Raw genomic sequence first — 26,635 nt, forward strand, 5'->3', positions numbered from 1 at the left:
AGCTATAGCTAAAGGTATAGGATCAGTACAAGAAAGTAAGAGAACATAACAAAACACACAACATAATAAATCCTAAGACTCTAAACGATTTAGCCTGAGTCCTCGGATGGTCTGGTATTCATCCAAAGAAGCCTACGTATCCCCGCCTCCACGAGAATCAAGGCAACGTAGTTCTTCGTGCCTATTCTAAGCTAGGATGCCTAAGACACCTAGACCTATATCCTAGACTCGATCTAAAAGACCGGACTAGTTATTAAAGCTTCTTGTGCGATTATTTAAATTCCAATGAATTGTAGATTTTAGGACACCGTATATGCCCTAACTAAATGCAGGTTAGCCCTAAGCTAATGCAGGTGGTTCCTACAACCTACGTGTAACTAGGCTTTATGCTCTAAGGAAAACAATAGGATTGCTAACGCATCTTAGACCTAGTCATCAGTCGACGATTAAAATCGCCAACTGACCGGACGGAGGCACTCCTATAACTCTAGGACAAACCCCTAACTCTAAAACAAACACAAACAAGCACACAACAAATCAAATACAAAACCCTAACTCTAAAACTCTCTATCTAGGACAAAGTCCTAACTCTAGAGGAAGATTTTTCGAAAACAGGTTTATGAAATATTTTTGTACCTTTTTAAAAAGTTTGAATGGTTTATTTACAAAGTTTGGCTGGACCTGGGATAAGAATCCCAAACTGTACTACGTACCTCGTGAAAGATGATCAAGCCAACGTAGTTCGAAAGCAAATTTTCTTAACTACGCACAAAATGTTTTAAAATTTCAAATGTTGTTAATGCTTTCAGATTTTAAAATGAGTTAACACCCTTTCAGCTAGAGGGGATCCGATAGAAGAGCATCTATACCCACCATATCGCGGTAGAGTATTACAGAGAGAAACGGGATCCCTAAAGCCTAAGGGGGGAAGAAATCAAAACGGGGGAACTAAAGTCCCAAGGAAAAGAACAATCTCAAAGACACGAAAACAAAACTAAAGAACCCTAATCAATCTCCAAAGGAGACGATATCTGACCCGCGAGGGAAAACCCTAAACAAACGAGAGATGAAAAAGCTCATAACCCTAAGGTTAAACTTCTAAACAAAATGGGGACAGATAAAAACTCTAAAAGACGATCTACTAAACGATAAGCCACTTAGGAAGGGTCCTAACTGGCTAAACACTCTAAGAAGAGAGAAATCCTTAACCTGCGAAAACTCTAAGGCATGAAGGGGAAGAGGCTGGCTCAAGAAACGTTCCATCGTTGCCTCCTAAATCCGAGAGAAGGGTTCCCAAAATCGATGGAATCCCGAAACTCGAAAAGGATCCCGAGGAACGTGCAAAGAATAGTCCCGGAAAGAAAGATAACCCCTCAAACCCTGTGAAGACCTTAAGATGGGGAAAAATGATAAGAAGGGCAAGGGATTGGCTCAAGAAATATTCCGTCATCGCTTGAACCCTGCGGAAAGCTACTGAAGGCCATCTCATACTTCAATGAAGATTGTAACAACAAGAGGAAGACTCAAAACTTGATGCGAATATCAAACACCAAGACAGCCTCGAATTCTAATGAAATTCCTAAAAGCATCTAACGAAAGTCTGTAAGATAGCAATACGCCATTCTAGGATAACTTGCAATAATGCTCCACAAGACATATATGATTTCATGAAGATAGAGGAGGGGGACAATCCACAGGGTGCCAAGATATCAGCTTGATAAAACCAAAGATATTTCAGAAGCAAGACATAAAATCAGGCAATTTATGCCCTTGCACCCACAACATGGGGCAAAAAAATCATTTAATCACTATTATCCATTCAGCCTACATTACTCTCAAATAAAAAATAAGAGAACAAGAATGTAACTCAACAAAGAAACTGCCGACATGCATTGGGGAGGGTCAAATTTAAGAAATCTGCAAATGCTCCAGAATCCAAGAGAATAAGCAAATCAATTTTCCATCTAGCAACACCCACAGCATGGGGTCTCCTGTGAGTATCATCTGATTTCCTACATCAATTAGGCATACGGCACTTCACCCTCCATTCACCACAGAAATTGAAATTCAAATCAAAGTATTTGATATGGATCTAAATCAAAGTGCAAAATGGGCTACCAATGCAGAGATCTAACTCAACAGATATGATCAAGATACAAATCAACATGCCAAAATGTAAGAAATTGATGATTTTGATCCAAATCAAAGTGCAAAAATGAGCTATCAATATAGAAAAATTAAAGAAAATGAGAGTCAGGCAGACCTTGTTTTTTTTTCAACTCTACCTTCTTTTTCTTCAAATCTCATTAACCCAGCACCGTTAGTATCCCAAAACCCTCTTTGTTTTTTTTTCTTTCTTTCCTCTGTAAATCCTTTTGAGACCCTTTGCAAGGAGAAGACGAAAAGATGATGAAAATGGCGTTGTTGAGGTGGATGTGGCCGTGGGGGTGGGAGATTGTGAAGATGATGGAAGCAAGAAATGGGATCTGAAGCTGATGTAAATGGGTTGGATCTGATGGAATAAAGGAGAATGGAGGAGGGTTTATAGATGGTGGTAAGGGTTTAGTATGGTGGGGCCTAGCTAAATGGGTTTGAAGGAGATGGTGGGCTCGGTGGAGGAGATGGGGATTTGGAGAAGAAGATGATCGGAGGTGGGGAGCCGGCACCGCAGAAATTGTCGGAGATGGCAACTCTTTCTTCCCTTTCTCTGCAATTTTCTCCTGTCGTTCTCTCTCTGCTAAATTTTCTAAACGAAAATGGAAGAGGGTTTGGGTGGAATGAAGGCAAGAGGGTGAATTAGGATCTAATTAAGGAATAAGGGAGAAAATGGGTCTGTTGAAAGATGGGAGAAGGGTCGGATTGGGTTTATGAGTTGGCTCTGCCGGATTCCGGTGGGTTTGAAGAGAAGAAAAAAATGAAATGGGGTTTGTGTGTGGGTTTGCAGAGAAATGGGATGGAGTGGTGGCCGGAGGTGGGTTTGGTGCGGCTTTGATGATGGTGGCCGGCCGAATTTGGGTATTTCTCCCCGGAGAAGATGATGGAGGTTGATGTGGGTTTTGAGAATAAAAGAAGAAGAAGAAGAAGGAGATGGAGAAGAGGGTTTGATGGTGGTGGTGGTGGTGGCTGCGAGGATGGTGAGGCCGGAGATGGTGGTGGGAGGCGGGGAAGAAGAAGAAGAAGAAGAGGCCGGAGAGGGAGAAAAAACCAAAACCTCACCCTCTTTTTCCCTCTCCCTCTCACTGCTTCTCTGCCTCTGCTATCCGGCTGCCCTCCTCTCCCCTTCTTTCTTTTTTTTTTTTTTTTTATTATTATTATTATTATTAAGAAGAAAATGGGGCTCCCCCCTCCCTTTTTGTAACCCTAATTCGTTTTTCTCTTTTAAAGAGGAAACGAGACATTCGACATACCCCCTCCATTTCCCTGGGACAGCCATCTCCTAATGCATTTATAACTACTCTTTGCACAAAGGGGGGGCGGCCGGGCAAAACAGACCCAAAGGGATATGATATATTTGACCCCCCTTTTCTCTCATGGGTAACCCCCATCTCATGCAAAGGGAAATGATACATTTGCACCCCTTATCCTTGCTCTGGACAGCCCCTACTAGTGTATTTCTCACTCTCTTTCATCCTAAATGGGGGGTTTGGGATAGGAAATAAGGCATAAATTCTTCTATTTTTCAAATGGGAACTAGTATTGGCACTCCTTTACTTTGATGATATGCCCCTCTTCTGCCTTCCCGAATTTACACAAGGATCAATCTTTCGAGACTCAGGTTGGCTTTGAGGCACCTGCTCAACTTCGGAATTTTATTCGATTTTGAAAATTAAGGTTCGGTCAAAATGGGGTGTCTACAGTAAGGCCTGTTGTTATGCCAACTATAATGTCATTGGCTCAATTGTGGTCTCTTCATTGAAGTTCAACTAGTGCTTCACTTCCTATGCAATCCTCACCCACCTCTGTAAATGAACCTCTTTCTTCCATTCTTGTTCAGTGTTCCTTCTCTCTGTTGTTTACATCCTGTACTCAAGATTGTATACTATTAGGTGTCTGGTTATGTGGGTGTCTCTCTAAATCAACATAATTTTGGTCAGTTCCATCACTGTATGCACAAGTAAATATTAAACTATAATTGTGGTTTGCTTAGGCTCTGTTTCTTTTGACATAAAATGGGGCAGAACGTAAATTTTACACCCATTTTTAAGTGGAAAAATACGCATGAAATTTGTTTTATGCACAATTTAAGTGGAAATAGGCGTAAATTTTGTTTTACACACATTTTACACCGAAAGAAATGGAGCCTTAGGCCATGTTTGGCAACCGCAATTTTTTTCCACAGAATATTAGCTTACCCAATGGTGAGGGAGGGTGAGAGAGGGAGAGACCTGAGAGGGATCGAGTGAGGAGAGGGTAAGAAAAGGATGAAAAGCAAGAAAAAAAACATTATCTTTCTTAGAGATTGAATTTCAGACTTGTTTGATATCGGTTTTAGTGTATTTTTGTGCAGCTGATTCTATACAATTAGCAGGTGTGTCACTATAGCCTGCAGCTGATTACTCTTGGTGACTGAAAAATATCTTTCTTAATTATGTACTCACAAGCTTGCATGCAATACTGCATAGTTAATACCACAGCTACCGAATTTTCAATTACTAGAAGAGCCAAAAACATTGCTAATATTTTGTACTATATAACAGCTCTCAAACTTTTTCACCTGTTGGACATTTAAATAGGATTTTATTAGAAGTCAATACCTGTTAGATAAACTTCCAAGCTTCACCCGCTTTCTTTTAAGCCTTGGATAACTTTTTCACCTGTTGGACATCTAAATAAAATTTTTTGCAGAGTTCATTACCTGTTAGATGACCTTCCAAGCTTCACCCCCTTCCATGTTGAACTTTTTAAGTCTTCCAAGAAACATGACGAGGATGACAATGAGCTTCCCTTTGTTGCTGAATTTTCCTGACAATCCATACCATGCATCCTTGCAGTTGCCATCGGGCTTCAGTCTCCTTCGACAACTATAGCCTGTTGAGAATCCCACATTTCCATATGCACTGCAATCATTTTTGAAACATTTAGGTTGAAACCAAGATTTGAATTTTGAAGGTGGGAAAATTGTGATAGAAATGATTCCATTATTTTATGGCTACTGAGATTGGCACTACCATGTTTTAATAATTGCACAAACTCAGCTTGTCTTTTCTTTTTTAATTGGCTTCTCAGAGCTTTTTGTGAACTGTAATAACTTTTGACAGCTCTTTAAATAATAAGGACAAGCTGAGTTAGTGTAATCATCAAAACATGGTAGTGCCACTATTGCTAGCCTATTTTATTTTTTGTTGTTTCAGTTCATCTTTCTCTTGTTAGCATTCTGACGGCAGTATTTACAGTTTCCAGTATCAAGCCAGTGTATCAGGCTAAGGTGATTAAATTTTACAACACTTAGGGTTGTCCCTATGACTTCATAAGTAAGTCTTATGGGTAATAAATTTTGTATGCGCATAGTAATAAACAATATTTTTCCCCAATGTATGTAATATATTGAATTGTAAGTATTCTGTAAATTATTTACAATAGGACAAGCTTTAAGTTACATGTTACCTGCACTACCTGGTTTTAATAAGGGAGTCCTCTCTATCTTACAATTTTCCAATTGGCTATTAGAGGTTGTTGCAATTCCCAAAGAGTTAACACCATCCATTTAACAGGTGTAAATGATAAAAACCAGTGCAATTGACTAAACAGAGTGTGAATAGCATCTCCATTTAAGAATGTATATTTATGTAAGGTAATGATTGTTCCCACTGTACCAACTTCACAGCTATGCTTTCTGATGTTTTTCAGGATTATGGTCATTAGCTATCCTTCATATTATTTTTTGAAGATTCTGTAGCACAACTCCTCTTTTCTGTATTATCAAAAGCAGAGTTTCAAAACTCCCCAGCGTCATCGTGAACTCCCTGGAGTCCACTCCCTTTTACCTTGTCTGCGTTATTGTCCGAGTCCGCATTGTCCCTCTAAAGTCAATCAAAACTCCTATGACTCTCCCGAGCGTCAACAGAGTACTCACTCTCATCTACTGAGTACCTCATCTTAATGTTGACTATATATACCTATCTGATGATGTGAATAATCTCCTTGAACCAAAACAAAGGAAAGCTCCAGTCATATCATTGATGATATTGCCATGGGAAAATTGAGGCCTTGAATAGAGAAATTACCAAGTGCAATCTCTGTCTATTTGTATTGACAAAGGCCTCTCAAATAAATTGTCAATGTTTCGACAATCCATAATGAGACCGTTTTTGGAAGATCTCTATCCAAAATGGCTACTGGGAACAACATGCTGCTCCATGTATCTTAGTAAAGCTCAGGAGGCTCACTGCAATTGAATTTACCTCATCTCTGCTATCTCAGGTAGTACACAATCTGACCTGGCCTTTAGAAGTCCTGGATGCAGTGTGTACAGTATGACTAAACCTAACACTAGGGCCTCATTGAGTTCTGACCCAGCCGGATACATACCTCATGGATGGGCTTGGGCCTGACTTGATAGTTCAGGGCTGCTCTTAGGCCTTGTTCTATCCACCCATTGCATTGTGGACCGGGCCTGGGTTTTAGGAATAAAACCCAATGAACCATTTTATCACATATGCTCATTAACACTCATGATATCATTAACACTCATATCATGTCTGTTATGAAAGAGAAGGGCCCATGTTAATTTGTTAGTTGTATTGTTATCCTGGTATTCAGTAAATAAGAAAGTAATCAGCAATAATATGATTAATGACATATCAGTTAGGTTTAAAACCATTTCAAATAAGCTACAATTTTGATCAGTATCCAAGATTGAAGTTTTCAATGGTTGAAAAGGATACATTTGAAATATTTTTTTGGTAGGTAGATACATTTGTAATATACACAAATTCAACTCAACTCAACTCAACTCAACAAAGCCTTTGTCCCAAACTAGTTGGGGTCGGCTAAAATGAATCCTTTAGAAAAAATTCATGAAGAAGGTGAAAGGAATATACCCGGCTCTAATCCCGGCTCTAGTTAGGTTCTTCTACGTGGATCAATTTCTTCCATCCTATCCTCTCCAAGGTCATGTTCTCTATTATGTTCCTAGCTATCAAGTCTTTCATCATTGTTTATACCCAAGTTATTTTCGGTCTACCCCTACCTCTTTTTACTCTATCAATTTGGCATGAGTCGCCTCTTCTCATCGGAGCACCCAAAGTTCTACGTTGGATATGTCCAAACCATCTCAAGTGGTGCTCTCTCATCTTCTCCTCAATTGGTGCCACCCCCACCTTTTTACGAATTTCTTCATTTTTAATTCTATCTAACCTTGTGTGGCCATTTGCTGGCCCAACATTCTGAGCTGTACAGCATGGCTGCCTCACAACTGTCTTATAAAACTTTCCCTTCAACTTGGTAGGGATTTTACGGTTGTACAGAACTCCTAAGGCAAGCTTCCACTTCAACCAACCTGCTCTTATGCTGTGGTTAACATCCTCTTCAATATCTCCTTCCTTATGTAGGATTGAACCAAGATAGCGAAAGATATCCCTCTTAGGTACCTCATGTCCAGTCATATTTACTACAATCTCGTCCGGCCTCCTTACAATACTAAAGTTGCACTCCATATACTCAGTCTTAGTCCTACTCAGTTTAAAACCTTTGGATTCCAAAGTAGTTCTCCATAACTCTAACTTAGCATTTACTCTTACTTTGGTTTCGTCGATTAATACTATGTCATCTACAAATAACACACACCATGGCACCTCATCTTGGATACCCTCCGTAAGCTCATCCATAACTAGCGTAAAAAGATTAGGGCTTAGAGCTGATACTTGGTGCAGTCCTTGGTGCAGTACATTTGTAATATACAATGTATTATATTTATGTTCTTCATTTTTTCTGAAGGAAATTGAAATTTTAACTACTCATTAACTACGCACAGATTTTTCTGTTGATCTTTAAATATTTAAACAAACTATCTAAGAATTTTTTTTATAATTACTCAATAACTATGGATAGATTTTCAGTTGATCTTTAAATGTCTAATCTAATTTTTTTAATGATTGAAAGTTATGTTTGTTTTAATATGCATTTTTACGAAGTTGTAAATCCAGAGATGGCAAACAGCAATAATGGGATGCTTGTCACTTGGTTGGGAAGACAGTATGGCTAAATCCTTAAAGAAATCAATTACTAACTTTCTTGTAGCGTTAGTGGGGTATGGATATTTATACAAACTATAAAAATACAGCTATTCTGAACATGGGGTATAAGCATAGTTTCAAATCTCCTGCGTGTGTCATCGTTCACTTGCCCGAGCCAACACCCTTTTTACCTTGACTGTGTTCTTGTCCAAGTTCGTGTTTTACCCTGCTAAGTCAATCAAAACTCATCGCGCTATGGCCGTGTCAACCGAGTACTCAGCCACGCCTTGCCGAGTCAACTAGGATTTGCTTTGGCCGCATTTTGATAAGCATACATGTTTTGAAACATTGGGTATAAAGTCTTTTTCCACAACATGGGAATTGGATTCTAGCACAAGCAGTTAGAAGTGGTTGCATGATTCTGAACTCCATATGCAAGTTGGGTATTTTTAAGAACAGGGAAATGCAACTGAAATCAAGGTATTTCTCTTTTGTTCATGTAACTGTGATTCCTGTCTCTGTTTCGAACTCCACATGAGAGAACAAAAAAAAATATGGCAAGGAATCCGTGTGGCCACTCATAAGCTTAGAGATATGGAGTTCACTTACTGACAGAATGAAACTGTCGATGGCACTATCTTCCCGAATGCAATCCACTTGTGACCAGTTGTTCTAATAGAAGAATTCCACCCCTTTTATCTCTCTTTTCCTGACTTTATTCTCAAGAAAAGATAAGTGAAAGGAGATGGGGATGACAAGTGGGGGTGCAACTGCTTGAAAAGGGGAGTGCAAATATCATTTACCTTATTAGTATTATTGTTGTTGTTATTGATATCTTTATTAATATTACTACTGTTACTGTTGTTATCCTCATTATTATTATTATTATTATGGTGTTGAAAAGAATAAAAAAGGGAGAAACTAATTAGAAACTTGCCTGACCACTTCTATGACAATATTCAAGGGGCTGAAGTTAAGTGGGTCTTCTGACAGCTTTTGTCTCTCAGTGATGCAAATAAGGATGATGAAGATGGCCAAATAAGAGAGGTTAGAAAAAATGAGACTCTTCACCATCACCCTTCCTCTTTTTTGGTCCTTTTTGCATTTTCTCAGAGACTTCTCATCATCTTCCACAGGTAAAAAGGAAGTATAAGGAGGAAGGTACCTGAAAATTGAACAAAAAAATAATAAAAAAACTGACCAAATTGACTACAAAACTATATATTTTTTGTAATATTTAAAGAATCAAACGATGTTCTATTTTTTAATTGATTTAAAAAATATCAGACTGGCAGTTATAACTATTAGATAAACTTAATTCGAGATAAAAATACTTCTGAGTATGATCAAATGAAATACCTATTAAAACAATCGTTTTATCTTAATTTATTCAGGGGAAATTCACCCAAATATGATAAAACTTATGTTGCAATAGTATCAGAAAAGGCATCAATTATCTTTGAAAGGCACAAACCAATTTAAATTTTAAAGTAACAATATCGATGAGCAAAAATAATTATGTTTAATTAAATTTCATTAATTTAAATAGACTTGCTAGGATTCTTTTACACACAGAGAGAGAGTGCAAATATTATTATAATTATAGTTAGGGTGATGATATTTTCACCCCCCCCCCCCCCCCCCGGTGCACTGCTTGCATGCTCCGTGATTTGACATAAAGTTGCCCACTTTTTCGTCAAATCAGGTTAAAAGGGGAGCGTGCATGTAATGCAGGGGAGTGAAAATATCATCTCCCTAATAGTTATTGGTGAGTGTAGAAGAGAAAAAAAGTACAGCCCTTGATATTTAATCCAACGACTGCCACTTAAACAATCTATGTCCCTACCTAAGCATGATGGAAACTAGAAGAATTTATTCCTTTCGTGTAGAAATGAAAAATATCTAAATATTAGAATATTTTCTCTAAAGAAGAAAAAGAACAAGAACAGAGAGCTAACATCATGACGACGTAGAGCACCAAGATGGCCGGAGAAAGGATTGATAAATCCACGACTGATTCACCGCCATGCCTCGAATTCACTGACTGGAACAACATGCCGATGATTTTCTGATAAGAACTCAACCCACTTAAGGCCACTGAATTCCATTCCATACAGCAGAACAGTATGAATTGCACCATTATAAACCCCAACATAGTTGGACCCAAAAGTAGGCTATGAACAGTCGGGAGCAAGTGATCATATCCAATATCTCTAGGATTCTTCAACATGTAATAGAATTCATCCTTTTTTGTCAATTTCCTTAACACCCATATCACCAATCTCAAGCAAGTTGGATATAAAGTGTTCCCTAAAAGAAGAATAGGAATAATCAGTAGAAGGAGACCTGAGTTTTGCTTGAAAACTATCATATTCTCATTCGTCGGAATGAAACCGCAATTCACGAATGAAGAGATCGTCATGAACACGGAGAATGTCCCTCTCTGAATCCCTTTCTTCTTCAGTACATCTCTTGCACTTGAAACAAAGGTCACATACAGTAAAATCAATGAAGAACCACCCACATTAACCACTAGAAGATAACCCAATACCACAAAACCCAAGTAGTTTATACATTTGTACTTCAAATTCTCTAGACCCATAGACTGAACTTCAGTCCCCACATTGTCCAACTTCGCACATTCGAAATCGGGTGCCGTTATCAAACCCAATTCGATCCTATGATCGACGTGGAAGGGCTTTATAGAGTTTAGTTGGGTACTCACTGAACTGTTTCGGTTTTGATTCCCCTTTTGTTTTTGGAAAATGGCCTTGAAAATTTGAAGACTGAGCAGAGAAATGAAAACTTCCCCACCCATTAGCATCAAAACGGTTATAACCATAAGTTGGGAATTTGAAAAATCCTCCATTTCAACGGTCGAGATGCTAGAAACTGTTGTAGCAGACACCGAAGTAAAGTACAAATCAAAGTCCTTAGGCCTATAAGATGTGTTATTTGGACTGATAATCTTCAAAATCAGGAAACCCAAAAAGGAAAGAGAGATAAAATAGCACAACAGAATCCAGAATGGGTTTACTTGGAAGACTAAAAGCTGAAATAAATAGGCAAGAGGACCCAAAAAGGAAAGAGAGATAAAATAGCACAACTGAATCCAGAATGAGTTTACTTGGAAGACTAAAAGCCGAAATAAATAGGCAAGAGCACATCTAAATGATTGTCTATAACAAGCAAAGGAATTCATCTAACTGAAATATATGTTGTAGATGATGAACAAAAAAAAAGAACGCAAGTGTTGGAATTTGATACTAATGAACCCGGGGTTTATGTAGGAATAGCTATGAAGAAGCTTTCAACTGTAGTGGGGTTCTTAATTAGCTTAAAAAGAAGATTGAAAAAGAAGGAATAAATAAAGATGTGATTCTAACTATTTAAAATGTGATCCAATTTATTTCAACTATGAAGAATTCACGTTTGTTGTCATGCCTAGTCAAAAGCAATTTACTGGACTTTTCCACAAATAAGAGATCTACCCATGGATGCCCATGTAGTAAGAGTTCATTCTAGTAATGTTCTTTTCTTTTTTTTTGTTTCTGCTAGGCAAATGAAAATTTGTTAGGAGAAACACAGAAAAAATTTAGGTGAGGGGTCGATGGAGCTTTATTCAATAGGTTCAAGGTCTACTTTTGGGGTATATATGGGCCATTTTTTTTTTGGACATGTCAAGGGCTTAAAACATGGTTTTGGCCTTTTTAGACTGGTCCAGGGCTTGACTCATGGCTTTGGACCGGTTCAGTGCATGCTTACAGTGTGTTTCCGTAGTGGCATGGGGGAGTAGTGGGTTGGAAATGGAGTTTCCTGCTGGTATTGAAAAATCTCTTAATAGAAATATTTTATTGGGATAAACATCTAGGACGCGGTAGCTGTGTGCTACATGTCTTTAAAAATGCAGATACAGATTAAAATGCGGTCAAGAAAGATCCTTGTTGACTCGGCACGGACGCGGCGAAGAACATGGTTGACACAGATAAGTACCGGTAGACATGATCATAACTCGGGAGAGTCAAAAGAGTTTTGATTGACTCTGTGTTAGGTACCTTACCAATACGTCAAAAGCTCTAGAGCTGATGGAACGCGTTAGGCAAGGCCCTTTAAACCTATCCCATACCAGGCTGGGTCCCACCCGGTCCCATATCTAGGCGGGCCCCCACTCAGAACTGTAATATACCACCACGCTTCCTCATCCGCTTTCCTCGGCGGCCCACTCTGTGTCGGCTTTTACTCTGGCCTTGTTTTCCATGTAGCCCTTTCCACAAGTCGCCCCTTCTGCGTCGGCCCACTCTGTGGCAACTTCACTCAGGCGGCTTTCACTTTAGCTTTTTACCAGGTAGCCCTTTCAAGGTAGTCCTCTCCACAGGCCGCCCCTTCCATGACTCGAACACAAGGAGTGGTTGCTCTGATACCAAATGTTAGGTACTTACCAATACGCCAAAAGCTCCAAAGCTGATGGAGCACGTTAGGCAAGGCCCTTTAAACATGTTTCATACCAGGTTGGGTCCCACCCAATCCCATACCTAGGTGGGCCCCCACTCAGGACCGTAACACTCTGTAGGGCAAAACGTGAAACGTGGTCGTAAAACACATAATACAACCAAGGGAAAAGGGAGTCGACTCGGGGGAGTCCACGATGACATATGAGAGTTTTGAAACTATATAGGTCTTTGAGTCATTACGAGGTTGGAGCCTATCTTGCTAGGAGTCTATATAGATGTGGGACCTGGGTTCTCATCATGTTTAAAAACTACTATTGTTCTATGGAGTTTTTATATGGTGTAAGGCCTTGCAACAATATGGTAGAGGTGCCACCCTTGATATTGATCCAACAGCATCTCACTTTTTGAGAAAATCCCTCGAGCAACTCCGATTCGATCATGCACAAATAAATAAAAACGTAAAAAGATAAGCATAAGTCACGAGATGTATGCCGAGATTTTACGTGGTTTGGCAAAGATGCCTACATAGATGAGCAAGAACACGATCTTACACTATGAGTAAACAAAATTACAATGGATTAATGCAAAACCCGCAAACCCAATACCATTTTCCTTGCTTTTCAAACAAGACTATACATGAGAGACATGAGAAAAACCCAAGAGGAACCCGAGATTAAAATCCTCCCTCCTCTCTCTCTCTCTCTCTCCCTAGCCACAACTTCCTAAGAGAAAAACCCTATCTTTTGCAGCCGCCCACCTTTCTTGTTGCAGCGAAGTGGCTTTTATACCATAGGTTTTTTTTCTAAAACCTAAAATATGTGTTTTTATTTTGGTTTCCTACTAAAATGTGGGAAACCCGACACTTTTCCAACTAGTACCATCATAAAGTATCATACTTTATGAGTGCAGTCAAGGAATAGTTCATATGATCATCCAAGCTACTTGCAAGTACCAAGACGTTAAAGATCATAACCATAAAGTATGATGGCTGGAATTGTGTACATGATCACATTACCATAATGAATGACAGGGCATCTTAATTAAAGAGTATGGACATAAAAATCTCTCGAGGTTTTCTCATTCATTTCATTATGGCTTCTCTTCCTATAGTTCCTCCTATTTTAGAACAACCATAACATGCAAAAAGAAAAGTGAGAAATGTGCAAGTTGATTTCCATGTGTGTCAAGTGGGAAAGGAGGAGAGAGACAGCTACTTTACCACTCACAGCTCATCCAAAAATCACTTCAATAAAAGAATACTTTTATAAGAGAAATTATATGATGCCAGACCATCAAGTCACGCGAAGCCCTTGATATTTGATCCAACAGCAGCATCTAAAAAAGTGGGCTGCTGTTGGATCAAATATCAAGAGCGGTACCGTTTTGACAGTACTTGACGGTCGGCCACTGTATAAAAACTACTTTTATTAAGGCAACAAGAATAGACCTGTAGATGTAGTGGCCAGTAGGATCAATGAGAGAAGGCCTGGCATCAAGTCACACGAACAAGTCACACGAAGGTGGTACTTCAAAAGTACCACCCTTGATATTTGATCCAACAGCAGCATCTAAAAAGGTGGGCTGCTGTTGGATCAAATATCAAGGGCGGTACCGTTTTGACAGTACTTGACGGTTGGCCACTGTATAAAAACTCCTTTTATTAAGGCAACAAGAATAGACCTGTAGATGTAGTGGCCAGTAGGATCAATGAGAGAAGGCCTGGCATCAAGTCACGCGAAGGTGGTACTTCAAAAGTACCACCCTTGATATTTGATCCAACAGCAGCATCTTAAAAAGTGGGCTGCTGTTGGATCAAATATCAAGGGCGGTACAGTTTTGACGGTACTTGACGGTCGGCCACACAGTATAAAAACTCCTTTTATTAAGGCAACAAGAATAGACCTGTAGATGTGGTGGCCAGTAGGATCAATGAGAGAAGGCCTGGTATAAAGTACCACTTTCATAAGAAAAGAGGACACATTATTAATAAATGCCTTGCGTTCATAGAATAGCTTGAAAAGGAAGATAAATCCCAAATATTTTTATGTTTGAATCATATTTAATTGATGGTCTTATAAACATTTAGTGGATAGATACTATTTCAATTATTCATGTGATGTAAATAGTAATATTGGTAATAACAGAACCAGTAATATTCGTAGTAACGGAATCGAGTGAATGAAAACTCTTCCGATTTATGGCATAAATGTTGAAGATAAAAAGTTAAGGTCGATGATAAAGAAAGACCGGTTCCTATTGCTGATTGTCCATCTTGTTCCTTGCATCTTGAATATTTTGAGTTCTTTCTATCTATCTACAAGGGAGATAACTTTTCTCTAGTGTGCAATGCATGATACGATTCTTATGGTTAACCAACTCTTTAAAAAGGCTCCATTACATTTGGAAGATCGTATTGTTAATGTAGACTGATCGTGATCAAAAGGCTCCAATACATTTGGAAGATCTTTGATAGAAAATAGAAAAATATTATGCAAACTAATCTATACCAACGAATTTATTTGACTGCTGGTACATCTACATCATTCTTCCAGTGGTCATATAACCGCCGGTATTGAGAAACATGCGCTCCAACTTTTGTTGTGTGGTATTTAACGGGCTGTCAGAGGAATATTACGGTTCTCAAAAAGCTCTTAAAGCCCTTAAATACTACACGACAAACAAGTGGAGTGGAGCGCATGTTTATCAAAACATTAGAGCGCTGAAATCATTTCCCTAATAGCAATCCTCTTTTTATTTTAAAGTTATCTGATTCCCAAGAAAAGATTGATCCCATCACCAACAACTAAGTAGAAAAGTGCTTAAGAAAGTGAAGAAACAATGGAGGATAGACTTTATATTCCTATATATAAAATACATTGAAACACAGCTAAAGCCAACCAAATTGAGACGCGTTTTTTCCGGTTGAATGCCAAGATAACCAAAAACAATTCTTTCGATAATGGACCATCCCAATCAAGGAAGGATTTCTTAAACAAATAAAATAGGGTTAGCCTAAGTGTTGTCTTCCATTTCCTTGGTGGGATGAGCTTATGGGATAAGCTATTTACTTTGATGGGATGGGCCACTTTTCAAGCCACTTGCCTTCTAGGAAGACACACCCATGTTTAGGGGTATCAACGGATCCACTTCGGGTCGGATCCACCTATGTCACAGTCACGATCCATTCAAATTCCTTATCGGTCGGGTCAGAGTCGGATTGTTCTTCGGATCCTACTTTCCGCGTCATGATCACGATCCATTTTAATTCGGACCGTCCATCGGAGTGTCCTATTATGTCCCACTAAGCTAAGTAAACAATTATTTTTTTTAAAAGAGTTAGAATGGCAGTCCACTTTTAGTGTGTCTCTATACATTTTCTTCAACCAAGTTAAAAAAATTATGTATGTTTAATCTATGTGTATAATAATGCTTGTAAACAATAAAACTAATCAAAATTACATACACAAATATAATGTATAATTATTATCAAAGAATATATACATAAAGAACAAATCCCCTCTCTTTTCTTTCATGAAAGTATGAAATGAAACGACTGAAATGAGTGAAATTGCATTCCCATCCGATTCATTAAGTGATGAGAGAGGTTTTGACCAAAATTCCCTTATAGAACTGTTAGCATTAACAAAATTTGGAGGGTATTTGTGCAAACCATTTCGGATCGTGACTATCCAATAGGCATCTGTGGTGTGCCCATACCCAATCCGAAATTTTTCGGATCCCAGATTTGATGATCCAAAATATGCCCATGGATCCTATTCATATGTTTAGATCCTGTTCATTAACGTTCGGATTCGGACGATCCATCAGACCGTCTGGATCCATTGACACCCCTACCCATGTTTTGGAGCTTTCTAACACACCCCTATAATAAGCGATGTATATAAAAGTAAATTATTAATTATTAATTTATGACAAAATAGCCCTTATTTTGGCATGTAATGCGATATTAAAAGGATAGTTTCGGACCATCTTGACATTAGGGTGTCCTCGCGATCCATTAGCCCTCAATCTATGGGACACTATAGAAGGGCCATCTTCTAGGATGGATCGTAAAATTGACTTTCTTCTTATCGAGACAGACTAGCAAGGCCATTGCGCGCGCCTTGATGAACGAAAATGACCATGATATAAGGCACACATTGCACTTGTGCTTGGTGATTAAGACCGTTTATCTGATGGGCCTCTCAGGCTGATCAAGTGGGTCCAGATTCCAGATTCGATGCTGAATGGAGATTTCGCCCCAATATTGAGGCGTGCAAAAATCTCCTCCGTACATGTGGCAGTGGGTGCATGCCTATTTTCCAAGGATATTTCCTCTTCCTTATTCTCGTATTTGCATATAAGAACCAATATTGGTGGCATCCAATAGCCCTAAAATGGCCCGATAGGGTTGCAATTTGGGTCGGGTCGGGTTGAGCCTTTGCTAAAAAATGAATAGAGATCAACCCGAACCTAACCCAATTTTACGGTAAAAGCTCAAACCAAAATTCCCCATTATTAACCCAAATGCCACTTTCTAGCCACTTTGCCATATAATCTAGGAGGGATGATAGAATGAAGGGCGTCCTTGCAAAAATCAGCTCCAAGGGCACCCCTATTGGTGGAATTTTGCAAAGTGAAGCCCCGAACAAATCCTAAAATAAAATAGGATTTCCTCATCCACCCAAATCCAAATTTGATAACCAGAGTTGGCCATTCAAGCTTTTAATTTTTGAAATTTTTATGCGCTCTGTGCATGAAGTCCAGTATTTTTAAAGTAGATCGAAGGGTTAGGATCTTCCTAACGTTGTGGCCCAAGTAATGAACTGTTTGGATTATCCTATGAATTGGGCCCCTCTCCTTTTTTAAAAATAAAATCTCTTAATATTTTTTAACCTAGAAACCACCCGGACAAAAAGCTTGTCGAGGAAACGTGCGTAATGGCAAGCAAGGAACCATTTGAAATAAATCACTACTTGCAGAGGAATGGTAGTGATGCTGAAGAAAAGCTTGGGAAGGAATATTGAGATGCCCAAAGTGAACAATTTACGGCTTCAAATATCAAAACACAGGCAGAAAGTTCGATTGATGGATAGATGTGAGTGCATTCGAGGAAAACATGTTCTTGGACCAAACTAGGTCTCCCTTGTTTTATGAAATCATGAGAACAATGAAAGGGTTATGAGTTTGCGGGTTCTGTGAATTAATCCGTTGTAATAATTGTATTTCAATACATCATAGTAGAGATCGTGTTCTCGCCCGTGAACGTAGATACCTTGGTCAAACCATGTAGGATCTCGATGGTCATCTTGTGGCTTGTGTATATTTTTACTTTTCTGTTTATTTTTTGCACTATCGCGTAGGATTTGTCTGACGGATTTTCTCAACAAGTAGTATCGCAACTCAGGTTGGAGCGATCGTTGTTGTGTCACAGTTGGAACGATCACGGGTGTCGTGGATGGATCGAGGTTAGAGAGTTCATTGGTGGTACAAAGGCTGTCCGAGAAATTCTCGTTTAAGGCAAAGGCTCTCATCAAGGGTGATCTAAGATGGCGATAAAATCAAGTTTTGCCTAGTTCAGCATTGACAAAGTTGACGGAAAGGGCAGTCTCACTCTATGACGGAGGAGGGTGAAGGAAATCGCCTGGCTACCTAAGATATTGAAGAGAAAGAATGGGAAACCAGAGAAGATGTCGGATACCTAGTAGGAAGACATCGAGTCAAAGACGGTCAACACAATTCGGCTATGTCTCGCAAATAACGTTATGGTTAGCATTATAGAAGAAGAAAAAGCGTCTAAACTATGAGAGGATTTGGAAAAGCTTTACATGTCAAAAAGCTTGGCCAAACGATTGTATTTTAAGCAGCTGTGTACTACCTGATGATATAGGAAGATGAGAATCTTCTAGAAATAATGATTGTGTGCAATGGGCTTGTGGATCAACTCCACAAGGTTGATGGAAAGATGAAGAAAGAAGACAAGGTCATATTACTTCTTACTTTCCGATAACAATTTGGTGACTACATTATTATTCGGTATGAATACCGTGAAGATAAAATAAGTCATGATGATGCTTTTATCAATTCATAGGAGGAGACATAATCAAGATGTTAAGTTAAGAGAATGCGTTGATTGTTTATGGGGAGAATCAAAATGGAAATACATGGGATCAAGAAAAGGCAGGTTAAAATCTAGGGTCAATGGAAAGGTGTGTAATGTCATCTTTGTAAAGAATACAACCAGATCAAGCGGGATTGCCCAAAGTGAGCCAACACATTGAATAATGATGTTACAAATACGGTGGTGGTAGTAACAGATGAGTAGAGCGAAATGGTTGGAGATGTTCTCACAAAGTCTCCACATGTAACCAAACTTCTTCTTATGATGAGTGGAAGGTGCTATGTTCATGTATACTCCTGGAGGAAATATTTTGATATGTTCCTAGAGATAAGGGCAGGAGTAGTGTCCTAGGGTGATGGGTCTGCTTGTGACTTCACGAGAATTGGAACAGTGAAGATCAAATTGTTCGATGAAGTGGTCCGTACTTTGGGTGATGTGGCGTATGTCTCAAAGTTATGAAAGAATCTTCTGTCACTCAGCCAGTTAGGCTCCAGTGATTTTAGGTGTTCAGCTACAGGTGGAGCCATGAAAACCACATGCAGTTTGTATGGTTCTGGAGAATGGAAAGAAGTATGACGGATTTTATCGACTGTTTAAAATGATTAGTTTTCTTAGATTTCGATTGCTAGTTGGAAACTAAGTGGCGTGCGCACGCATAAGCTCTCTCGCTCCCTCTCTCCATAAATTTAGCACATGGCTTTTTTTTGGACTCTCTGCATACATAAAGGCTTTTTTTTAATCCAATGCACATGCTGCCTACTTGGTTGGAGAACGATGTGGACATGTCTTAAGTCATAAATGATTGCACATTTTTTCCACCCTTCACCAGCCCAAATTCTTCACGGTCACCGTAACCATAACCATAACCATCAACATCAACATCAAAATCATCATAACTAAACGTCTTACCTAACTATTCCATTTACAACCAATTCTTCTAATTATCATCATCAACATAATCGCCAGCCAACAATAGATCACCAAACATACCTAATCATTGTCTCTTAATCTATCAAAACTAATAGTTTCCATCTTCATGGTTTACAATCTTGAATCATTTTTTTCAATCCATGTAACTTCATTTCGAATTCTTCCATTACCTTCTTCCCTCTTTCCTCCCTAATCTTAATTATGCCCAAACTGTGTCTAACACTAGTAGGACCTAGGACACTCTAATTGACGGTTCGATTTGAAATAGATTGTGACCCAGACTAAGAGTAGACCCAAGAAGCACTACGAAAAGGACCCGAACAATAAGGGATATGAATGCATCATTACTAAGACATAGGCAGATCCGAACTGAAATGGATCCGTTGACACCCCTGGGCATTAACTAAATCATTCCTAAAATAATTGTAACCATTATTTGCAAATAATCATATTTTATTTCAATCGCATTTGTATATAATTAAGATCATATTCCTAATCAACATTGATACCTTAGGTATCTAGTGGGCCTACATGGGCTAGAGTCCATTTCAACCTCTTGAAGCATTACACCCAAGGTATTAGGGGTGGACATGGTTCCGGTTCGAACCGAGGAACCGAACCGAACCGGCACATATGGTTCGGTTCGGTTCCATATTTATATGGTTCGGTTCCGGTTCCGAAATCTAGGAACCGGTGCAAATTCGGTTCGGTTCTGGGTTTGGGATTCCGGAACCGAGAACCGACCCTCACTTGTATTTAAAGTTTTATTTTCTTTTCACTGTTGTTTACGGCCTTTTGATGCTCTCCACTGCTGCCAACTGAAGTCTCTCCCCTCCACCCTTACACTATTGGGTCCACAAATATTCCTTGAAATAATTTTTCATGGTTGATTTTTTTTTTTTTTTTGCCCAAGAAATGTTGGGCTAAAAACAAGGAAAAAAAAAACTATTGAAAATATGATTTATTTTCTCCCTGTTTTTTAGAAAATTTTCACCCTCTCCTCGCTCGTGTCCTCAAGTGTCTCCTCCCACCCTCCTAACCCATCTCTCCACATTATAAACTAATATTTTATGGATAAAAAAAAATTATGGTTTCCAAACATGGCCTTATTCTATATCACCACAAGGTATAGAGTAAGTGAGATCAAGACCGTTGATCTTCTGTATCACCACGAGGGAGCCCACATTGTCTTTGTCCCATGTTGAACAGAATAACCAAGTGTAATTCATTATTCATATAGAAACAGGGCCATTGGTGAAGGTTGGGTAAACCCAGAACCGAACCGAACCGAACCGATTATATATGGTTCTGGTTCAGTTCGGTTCCTTACATATATGGTTTGGTTCTGGTTCCAATTTCAAGGAACCGATTATATATGGTTCGGTTCTGGGTTTAGCCCAAAACCGAACCGAACCGAACCATGTCCACCCCTACAAGGTATCTAGTTTGGAATACTAAGTTTGTTGCCTCCAGCCCTTATATATAGAGATACTCTAGGGTTAATGACTAGTTAATGGACTCTAGCCCATGCAGGAACACTACACCGGTCCATTATCTTATTGGGCTTATATTAGAACATACATAGGTTATATTATATACCCAACAGCCACCTCCCTCCACTCCCATAAAGACTCGTGTACCCAAAAACATAAAGAGAAGTAAGAAACCGGCCAGGAAAAAAAAAAAACAAAGGAATCCATTAAAAGAAGTAGATGCAGAACCCATATGATAGAAAACCACCGCCCACCTTCAAAGAGTCAGAGAACTGATGATTGATTTTAAGGGCCCACAGAGATCCTCTTCTTTAGGCAGTTGAGGAAGAGCTGAGATCCCTGACTCTATTATTGTTGCTCCCCTTGAAGAAGCTGACCCCATTCACCTCACTTGTTAGTTGATTCAAATCTCACTGCTTCTCTGCTGCACTTTTTTGAGAACAGCGAGGGAACTGACTTAATTTCTTTAATTCCAAGCAGAAAAAATTCAGGTCCCTTTTGGTTCATGCATGGATGCATCCCAAAACTAAGAAAATTCGCCCCTTTTCTTCTCCGGCCCATACCCTCTAGTGTATTTATGACTAGTCTACAAAGGCTGGCCCCGGGAAGAAAAGGGACCAAATATATGGTTTCCTTAGTCTTAAAATTTATGAGGAATGCTAAATTGAAGTGCACCCTTGCAAAAACAGCAACAAGTGCACCCCATTGGATCCAAGTCTCTAAAGCGCATTAATTATTGCTCTACTTTCACATTTTTCAATGCTAATATAAATGCACTCTGGTGAAGTGAATCCAATTGGGTGCCCTTGCGGATGGTTTTTGCAACCCTTCAGTTCAGTGTTCCTCTAAATTTACATCCTAGACTAAAGGGAAAAAATATATAATTTGAAACAAATGTTTCCTACCCTAGGAAGAGAGACCTTTAGGTCTCCTCTTAGGGCATGGAGATGAGAGCCTAGTCAATCATTAGGTTGAGAGAGGATGAGAATCACAAGTTGTATGCTTAAACCCGGCTAAACCATGTAAAAGCTCATTGTGTGCATCTTGTGGTTTGTTCCTTTATATTATACTTTTCGTTTGAACGAATAGTTTTTACCCATTGGATTTCTCAACCAAACAACAATGAGACTGGAGCCCTCGAACCCCAAGTGGCCAAGATGCTGCATTCCCGGCCACACATGGCAGACATTGATTGTGGTGTATGTTTATTAAACTAAATAAAATCTAAAATCGGCAGCAAATCCAAAAATAACATTGTAAAGAAGTTATAATATTGGATGAATCATGTTATCTAGACACCAGATTAGTGAACAAAACTATCCAAAACCATAAGCCATTTGCTATATAAATAAGCAACTGCACCATAACCATATATGAATGCCATGATTCACATGCTACTTGAGGAAACTAGTTATAATACGAAGTTTGTCATGTTACAAAAACAGGATTAGCAAACCATATAATCCAAAATAAATCATTTACCCATATCTCTATTGAGATTGTAATCTTTCTTTGTGTGGATATGCTGGGATTGAATCAGACCATAGTGGGTTTTTTTTTTTTGATTGGCATCAGACCATAGTTCACATGGTACTAGTGGTACTGTTTTTTTTGGAGAGTGTTTTTAAGTTCATGAGAGTTGGTGTCAGTATCATGTGAGCTGAAACAATGGAAAATGTTGAGTAAACGCTTAAAACCCCTAAAATAGCTCCCTTTATAGAAACCCAATGCTGAAGTTTCACATGGCCATTGCAATCATAGCCCAACTTGAGGTATTATAAGCTATAATTAGCCATCTTAATATCATTTTTAAAAGCCTTACGTCAAATTGTACGAAAAGTTTGTACTACTTTGACCATTGACCAAAGAATAGTGATACGGTAACCGAGTGGGGAGGGAGAGTGGAACCGAACAAAAAATCTATCTACACATTAGCAATCTTGTTCTTAGTTTAGGCTTTTTATCCCTTGAAATAGCAAAACTACCCTTCCCATGCCATGTGGCACATGGGGATTTGTTAGGTTCCATTCCCGGTTCCACTCTCGGTCTCCATAGCAGCACTCTTTTACCAAATGATAGGGGTCTTCCGCAATGTAAAGTTTTAATCTATGTTGGAGAATATAGGATAAAATACATACTGATCTATGACTTAGTCGAACCCAAAATTAAGGTCAGACCCAACTTAGTTACTCGTACCCAAAACTAGTTACCAGAACAAAGTTGGTTACTCGGCCTCAAGTTTGTACAAGTCGGACCCAAAAACCCTTTTTGGAAATAAGATTGATGATGATTGAGGAAGGAAGGCTGAGTCGTGCCACATGGTCACTCTAATTAAGAATCGTATCCACCCCTACGGTGCAACCGGGATCCACGAATCGACGCTCTAATATAAAACGGCCCAAACAAGCTCCAGTGAATGGTTTACTTAGAACCACCTTGAAACTGTGCTCTGACACGGAATGAAAAGGGGAGGGAGGAAAATACAAGGAGAAAGATTTGTATTGTCAATAAAATAGTGTGCTCAATATCTATAAAATTCGTGTGCTGATGGTTGCAAATCTGTGTGAATAATAGTACTGCAAATTCATTCTGGGAGAATAAAATCTGTTTATGTTTTAATGGGAAAAATATAAACGTTTTAGCACTAAAAAGCTATTTTAATTTTTCCCAAACCCAGACCATGGCCACAGCCCAGCCCGGCGTGTGTGTTATATGGATGTGAAACTCTTTCAAAAGTTCCAATATGGGATTTGCTAGGCAGTTTTTTGGAAAACCATTTCTATGCTCACTTTTGAAGGAGAGAACAGCGACCTCGGGTGAATTAAATTAATAAGACAAAGTCTGCTAAAAAGTGAGATATCCGCAAAATGGCTTTGTGCGAAATTACCTAGCAAATCTATTTTGTTATATTTCATAAGACTGAAACTAGGAAGCATGGTAAATTGGTAATGCAATGCGTCAAGAACACATGTCAATGCTCTTAGAAGCTCTCTCTTTTTGTTTTTATAACAGCACTCCTATGTTAATAGGTTTCATGAAAAGAGGTTCTTATGAATATCAGAACACGAAATGCATGTAAATAGGTTTCATGAAAAGAGGTTCTTTCACATGGAAACCTCATTCCCATGGTCCACGATCTCCCATGCCCCCAAAATCCAATTTAAAAAAGGGAAATTAGAGAAACACTCAAGAAAAAATGAAATTAATTCTCAAATAATTTAATAAAATATTGAAATACAAACATCGAGGAAACCTCAAAGCCTTCAAGTCTCATCATTATGAAGCATAGAATTAAATTATCAAATAGTAACACATGCTATAGTTGGTTTTGATTGTTGAAGCAGTTGGATCAAATATCTTATTACATGAATAATTCAACAAAAAAAACCTTTTTTAGGAACAAAAAGTATAAAAAATAGTAGCCAAAATACAAAAACCAAGAGGGCCCATCTCCTTGAAAATCTCAGTACTACTCATCTGGGTTTTGAAAATAAAATAGATTGATGGGTTTTGTTCTTAAGGCAGTTGGAACAGAAAACCAAGTACCTAGAGATTAAAAAATGATTAAAAATATATAAGAAGATTAAAAAAAGCAACCGATTTACAAAAACCAAGAAGACTGCACTCTTTAAAATTTGAGCATTACTCATCTTACACTAAACAAATAAAAAGCCTTGATGGGTGTTGATTCTTGAGGCAGTTGCATCAGAAACCATAATAAATAAATAAAATAAGGGTCTTGCTAGGGACCATCGAAGAAGGCATTCCGCGGAGCGCATGTTGCATGAGAGAGCAGCCACATAGGCTTAGACTCTGTCTTATTCATTTAATTCATCTGATGTCGCTGCTCTCTCATGCAACACACGCTCCGCGAAATGGATTCTACAATGGTCCTAGCAAATCCCATAAAATAATTTAAAATTAATAAAAAAAACATTAAAAACTCAATAAAAATTGATCAAAAAGCAGCAATTCAGGGATGCCAAGTACTTTAAATCTCTACCTCACTCTTGAGATTTACACATTTGAGCTAATATCTTTGTTGGTCTTTGCTTCTTGATCCATTTCAAGTTGCAAAACAGAACATGGATCTAAAGAAACCCAACAAAATTAGTGAGATTGTTAGGCTTCAACAAATCCTCAAGAAGTGGAGAAAGCATGCAAATGCACCAAAAAATAGCATCAAATTTCTCAAGAGAACTCTCTCATTCTCTGAAATCTCAAACGAGGTTGTTCCAAAGGGATTTCTTGCGGTCTGCGTGGGGGAAGAGCTAAAGAGATTCATAATCCCAACAGAATATTTGAGTCACATAGCATTTGGGATTTTGCTTAGAGAAGCAGAAGAAGAGTTTGGATTCCAAAACGAAGGAGTGTTGAAAATTCCATGTGAAGTGTCTGTTTTTGAGAAGATTTTGAAGGTAGTAGAAGAAAAGAGGGAAGTTTTTTTCATGCATGAATTGGGTTTCAATGGGGAGGACGAGATGGTTGGATTTATTTCATGACTAATTGAGAAAACCCAATCTCATGGCCCACCAAAGCCATTGTGAAGATAATGGCTGTTTTCTTTGTGGCTGATGATAAATTCGCCCCCTGTTTTAACATTGCCACCTTTTTTCAGTCTTTTGTGATATCTTATGAAGGGGTTGGCCTTGGTAAATAAAAGCAAATTTATCATTTTTCTTCCTTTTTTATATGTGAACCATTGTATGAGGAATTTAGATTTAATAAGGTTTAGAGTTCTTGTAGTCGGAGGTGAAGAATTTCAGACTCTAGTAATCTCTTCATTCTAATCTTCTCACTTAGGAATCATTTGCCCTCTTCCTGCTTAGAAGTAGATGAACCACATGGAGCTACGGGCATGGTAGCAGGGGAGCATGGGGTCTGATTCTGTGGGAGCAGCGAGACCACATTTGTGACATGGAGGGAAAACCCTCTGTTCCTCAATTTTTGGGGGCCATTTAGATACGCGGATTTTAGAATCCGGGATTTCTTCAAAATTGTAGCTAAGCGAGAAGAGAAGAAAAGGACCGGCCGTTTTTTTGACTTCTCGCCCTTCTTTCCGTTAGAGTAGCAGATCCTCCCATATTTCCAGGTTTTAGAAATCTCACGATGCGGGAGAGATTTTTAAAACCTGAATTTTTCACTTAAAATCCAAGAAACGCTGTCTGGACATCATAAAGCAGCTTGATCATGAACCCTCTTTTACACTGTTTTCAAACTAAAAACCGGGATTCTAAAATCCACGTATCCAAATGACTCCTTTTAGGGATTTAATCAATTTGGGTTGGAGGATGGAAATAATGGAAGCTGATGAGGAAGGAGGCAATGGTGGGGTGCTAGTTCGTGGAAGAAAAGGGATTGCGTTTGCACTAGATAGTGGGATCGAGCGATGGCAGCTCGGCGGACGGCTACGGCTTCATCAGCTGTCTGCCGAGAAACGATATTACTTACTGTTGCGGTCAGCAA

The 26,635-nt window shown here is 38.8% G+C and overlaps 2 protein-coding genes across 4 annotated transcripts; one reads left to right on the forward strand and one right to left on the reverse strand.

The window, feature by feature from the left end:
- Positions 1 to 1,908: 1,908 nt before the first annotated feature.
- LOC143850897 (cation transporter HKT1;3-like) lies at positions 1,909 to 11,538 on the reverse strand. Of its 3 annotated transcripts, none has more exons than XM_077360182.1 (4): positions 10,133 to 11,538; positions 9,112 to 9,339; positions 4,856 to 5,057; positions 1,909 to 2,012 (listed from the first exon to the last, which is right to left on the reverse strand). In XM_077360182.1, the coding sequence occupies exons 1-3, from the start codon at positions 11,374 to 11,376 to the stop codon at positions 4,859 to 4,861; spliced, it is 1,671 nt and encodes a 556-aa protein (XP_077216297.1). In that variant the 5' UTR covers positions 11,377 to 11,538; the 3' UTR covers positions 1,909 to 2,012; positions 4,856 to 4,858. The 3 variants fall into 3 exon arrangements, with proteins under 3 accessions (XP_077216297.1, XP_077216296.1, XP_077216295.1); XM_077360181.1 differs by lacking the exon at positions 1,909 to 2,012 and adding an exon at positions 4,566 to 4,714; XM_077360180.1 differs by lacking the exon at positions 1,909 to 2,012 and having other exon boundaries at positions 4,566 to 5,057; positions 10,133 to 11,536.
- A 13,676-nt stretch (positions 11,539 to 25,214) lies between these two features.
- LOC143851857 (auxin-induced protein 6B-like) lies at positions 25,215 to 25,770 on the forward strand. Its single transcript, XM_077361358.1, has one exon. The coding sequence runs from the start codon at positions 25,255 to 25,257 to the stop codon at positions 25,669 to 25,671; it is 417 nt and encodes a 138-aa protein (XP_077217473.1). The 5' UTR covers positions 25,215 to 25,254; the 3' UTR covers positions 25,672 to 25,770.
- Positions 25,771 to 26,635: the final 865 nt, after the last annotated feature.

This window comes from Tasmannia lanceolata, unplaced genomic scaffold, assembly GCF_043159265.1.
Source record: "Tasmannia lanceolata isolate RefF3 unplaced genomic scaffold, GAP_Taslan_0.1 ptg000018l, whole genome shotgun sequence".
Taxonomy (NCBI): Eukaryota; Viridiplantae; Streptophyta; class Magnoliopsida; order Canellales; family Winteraceae; genus Tasmannia; species Tasmannia lanceolata.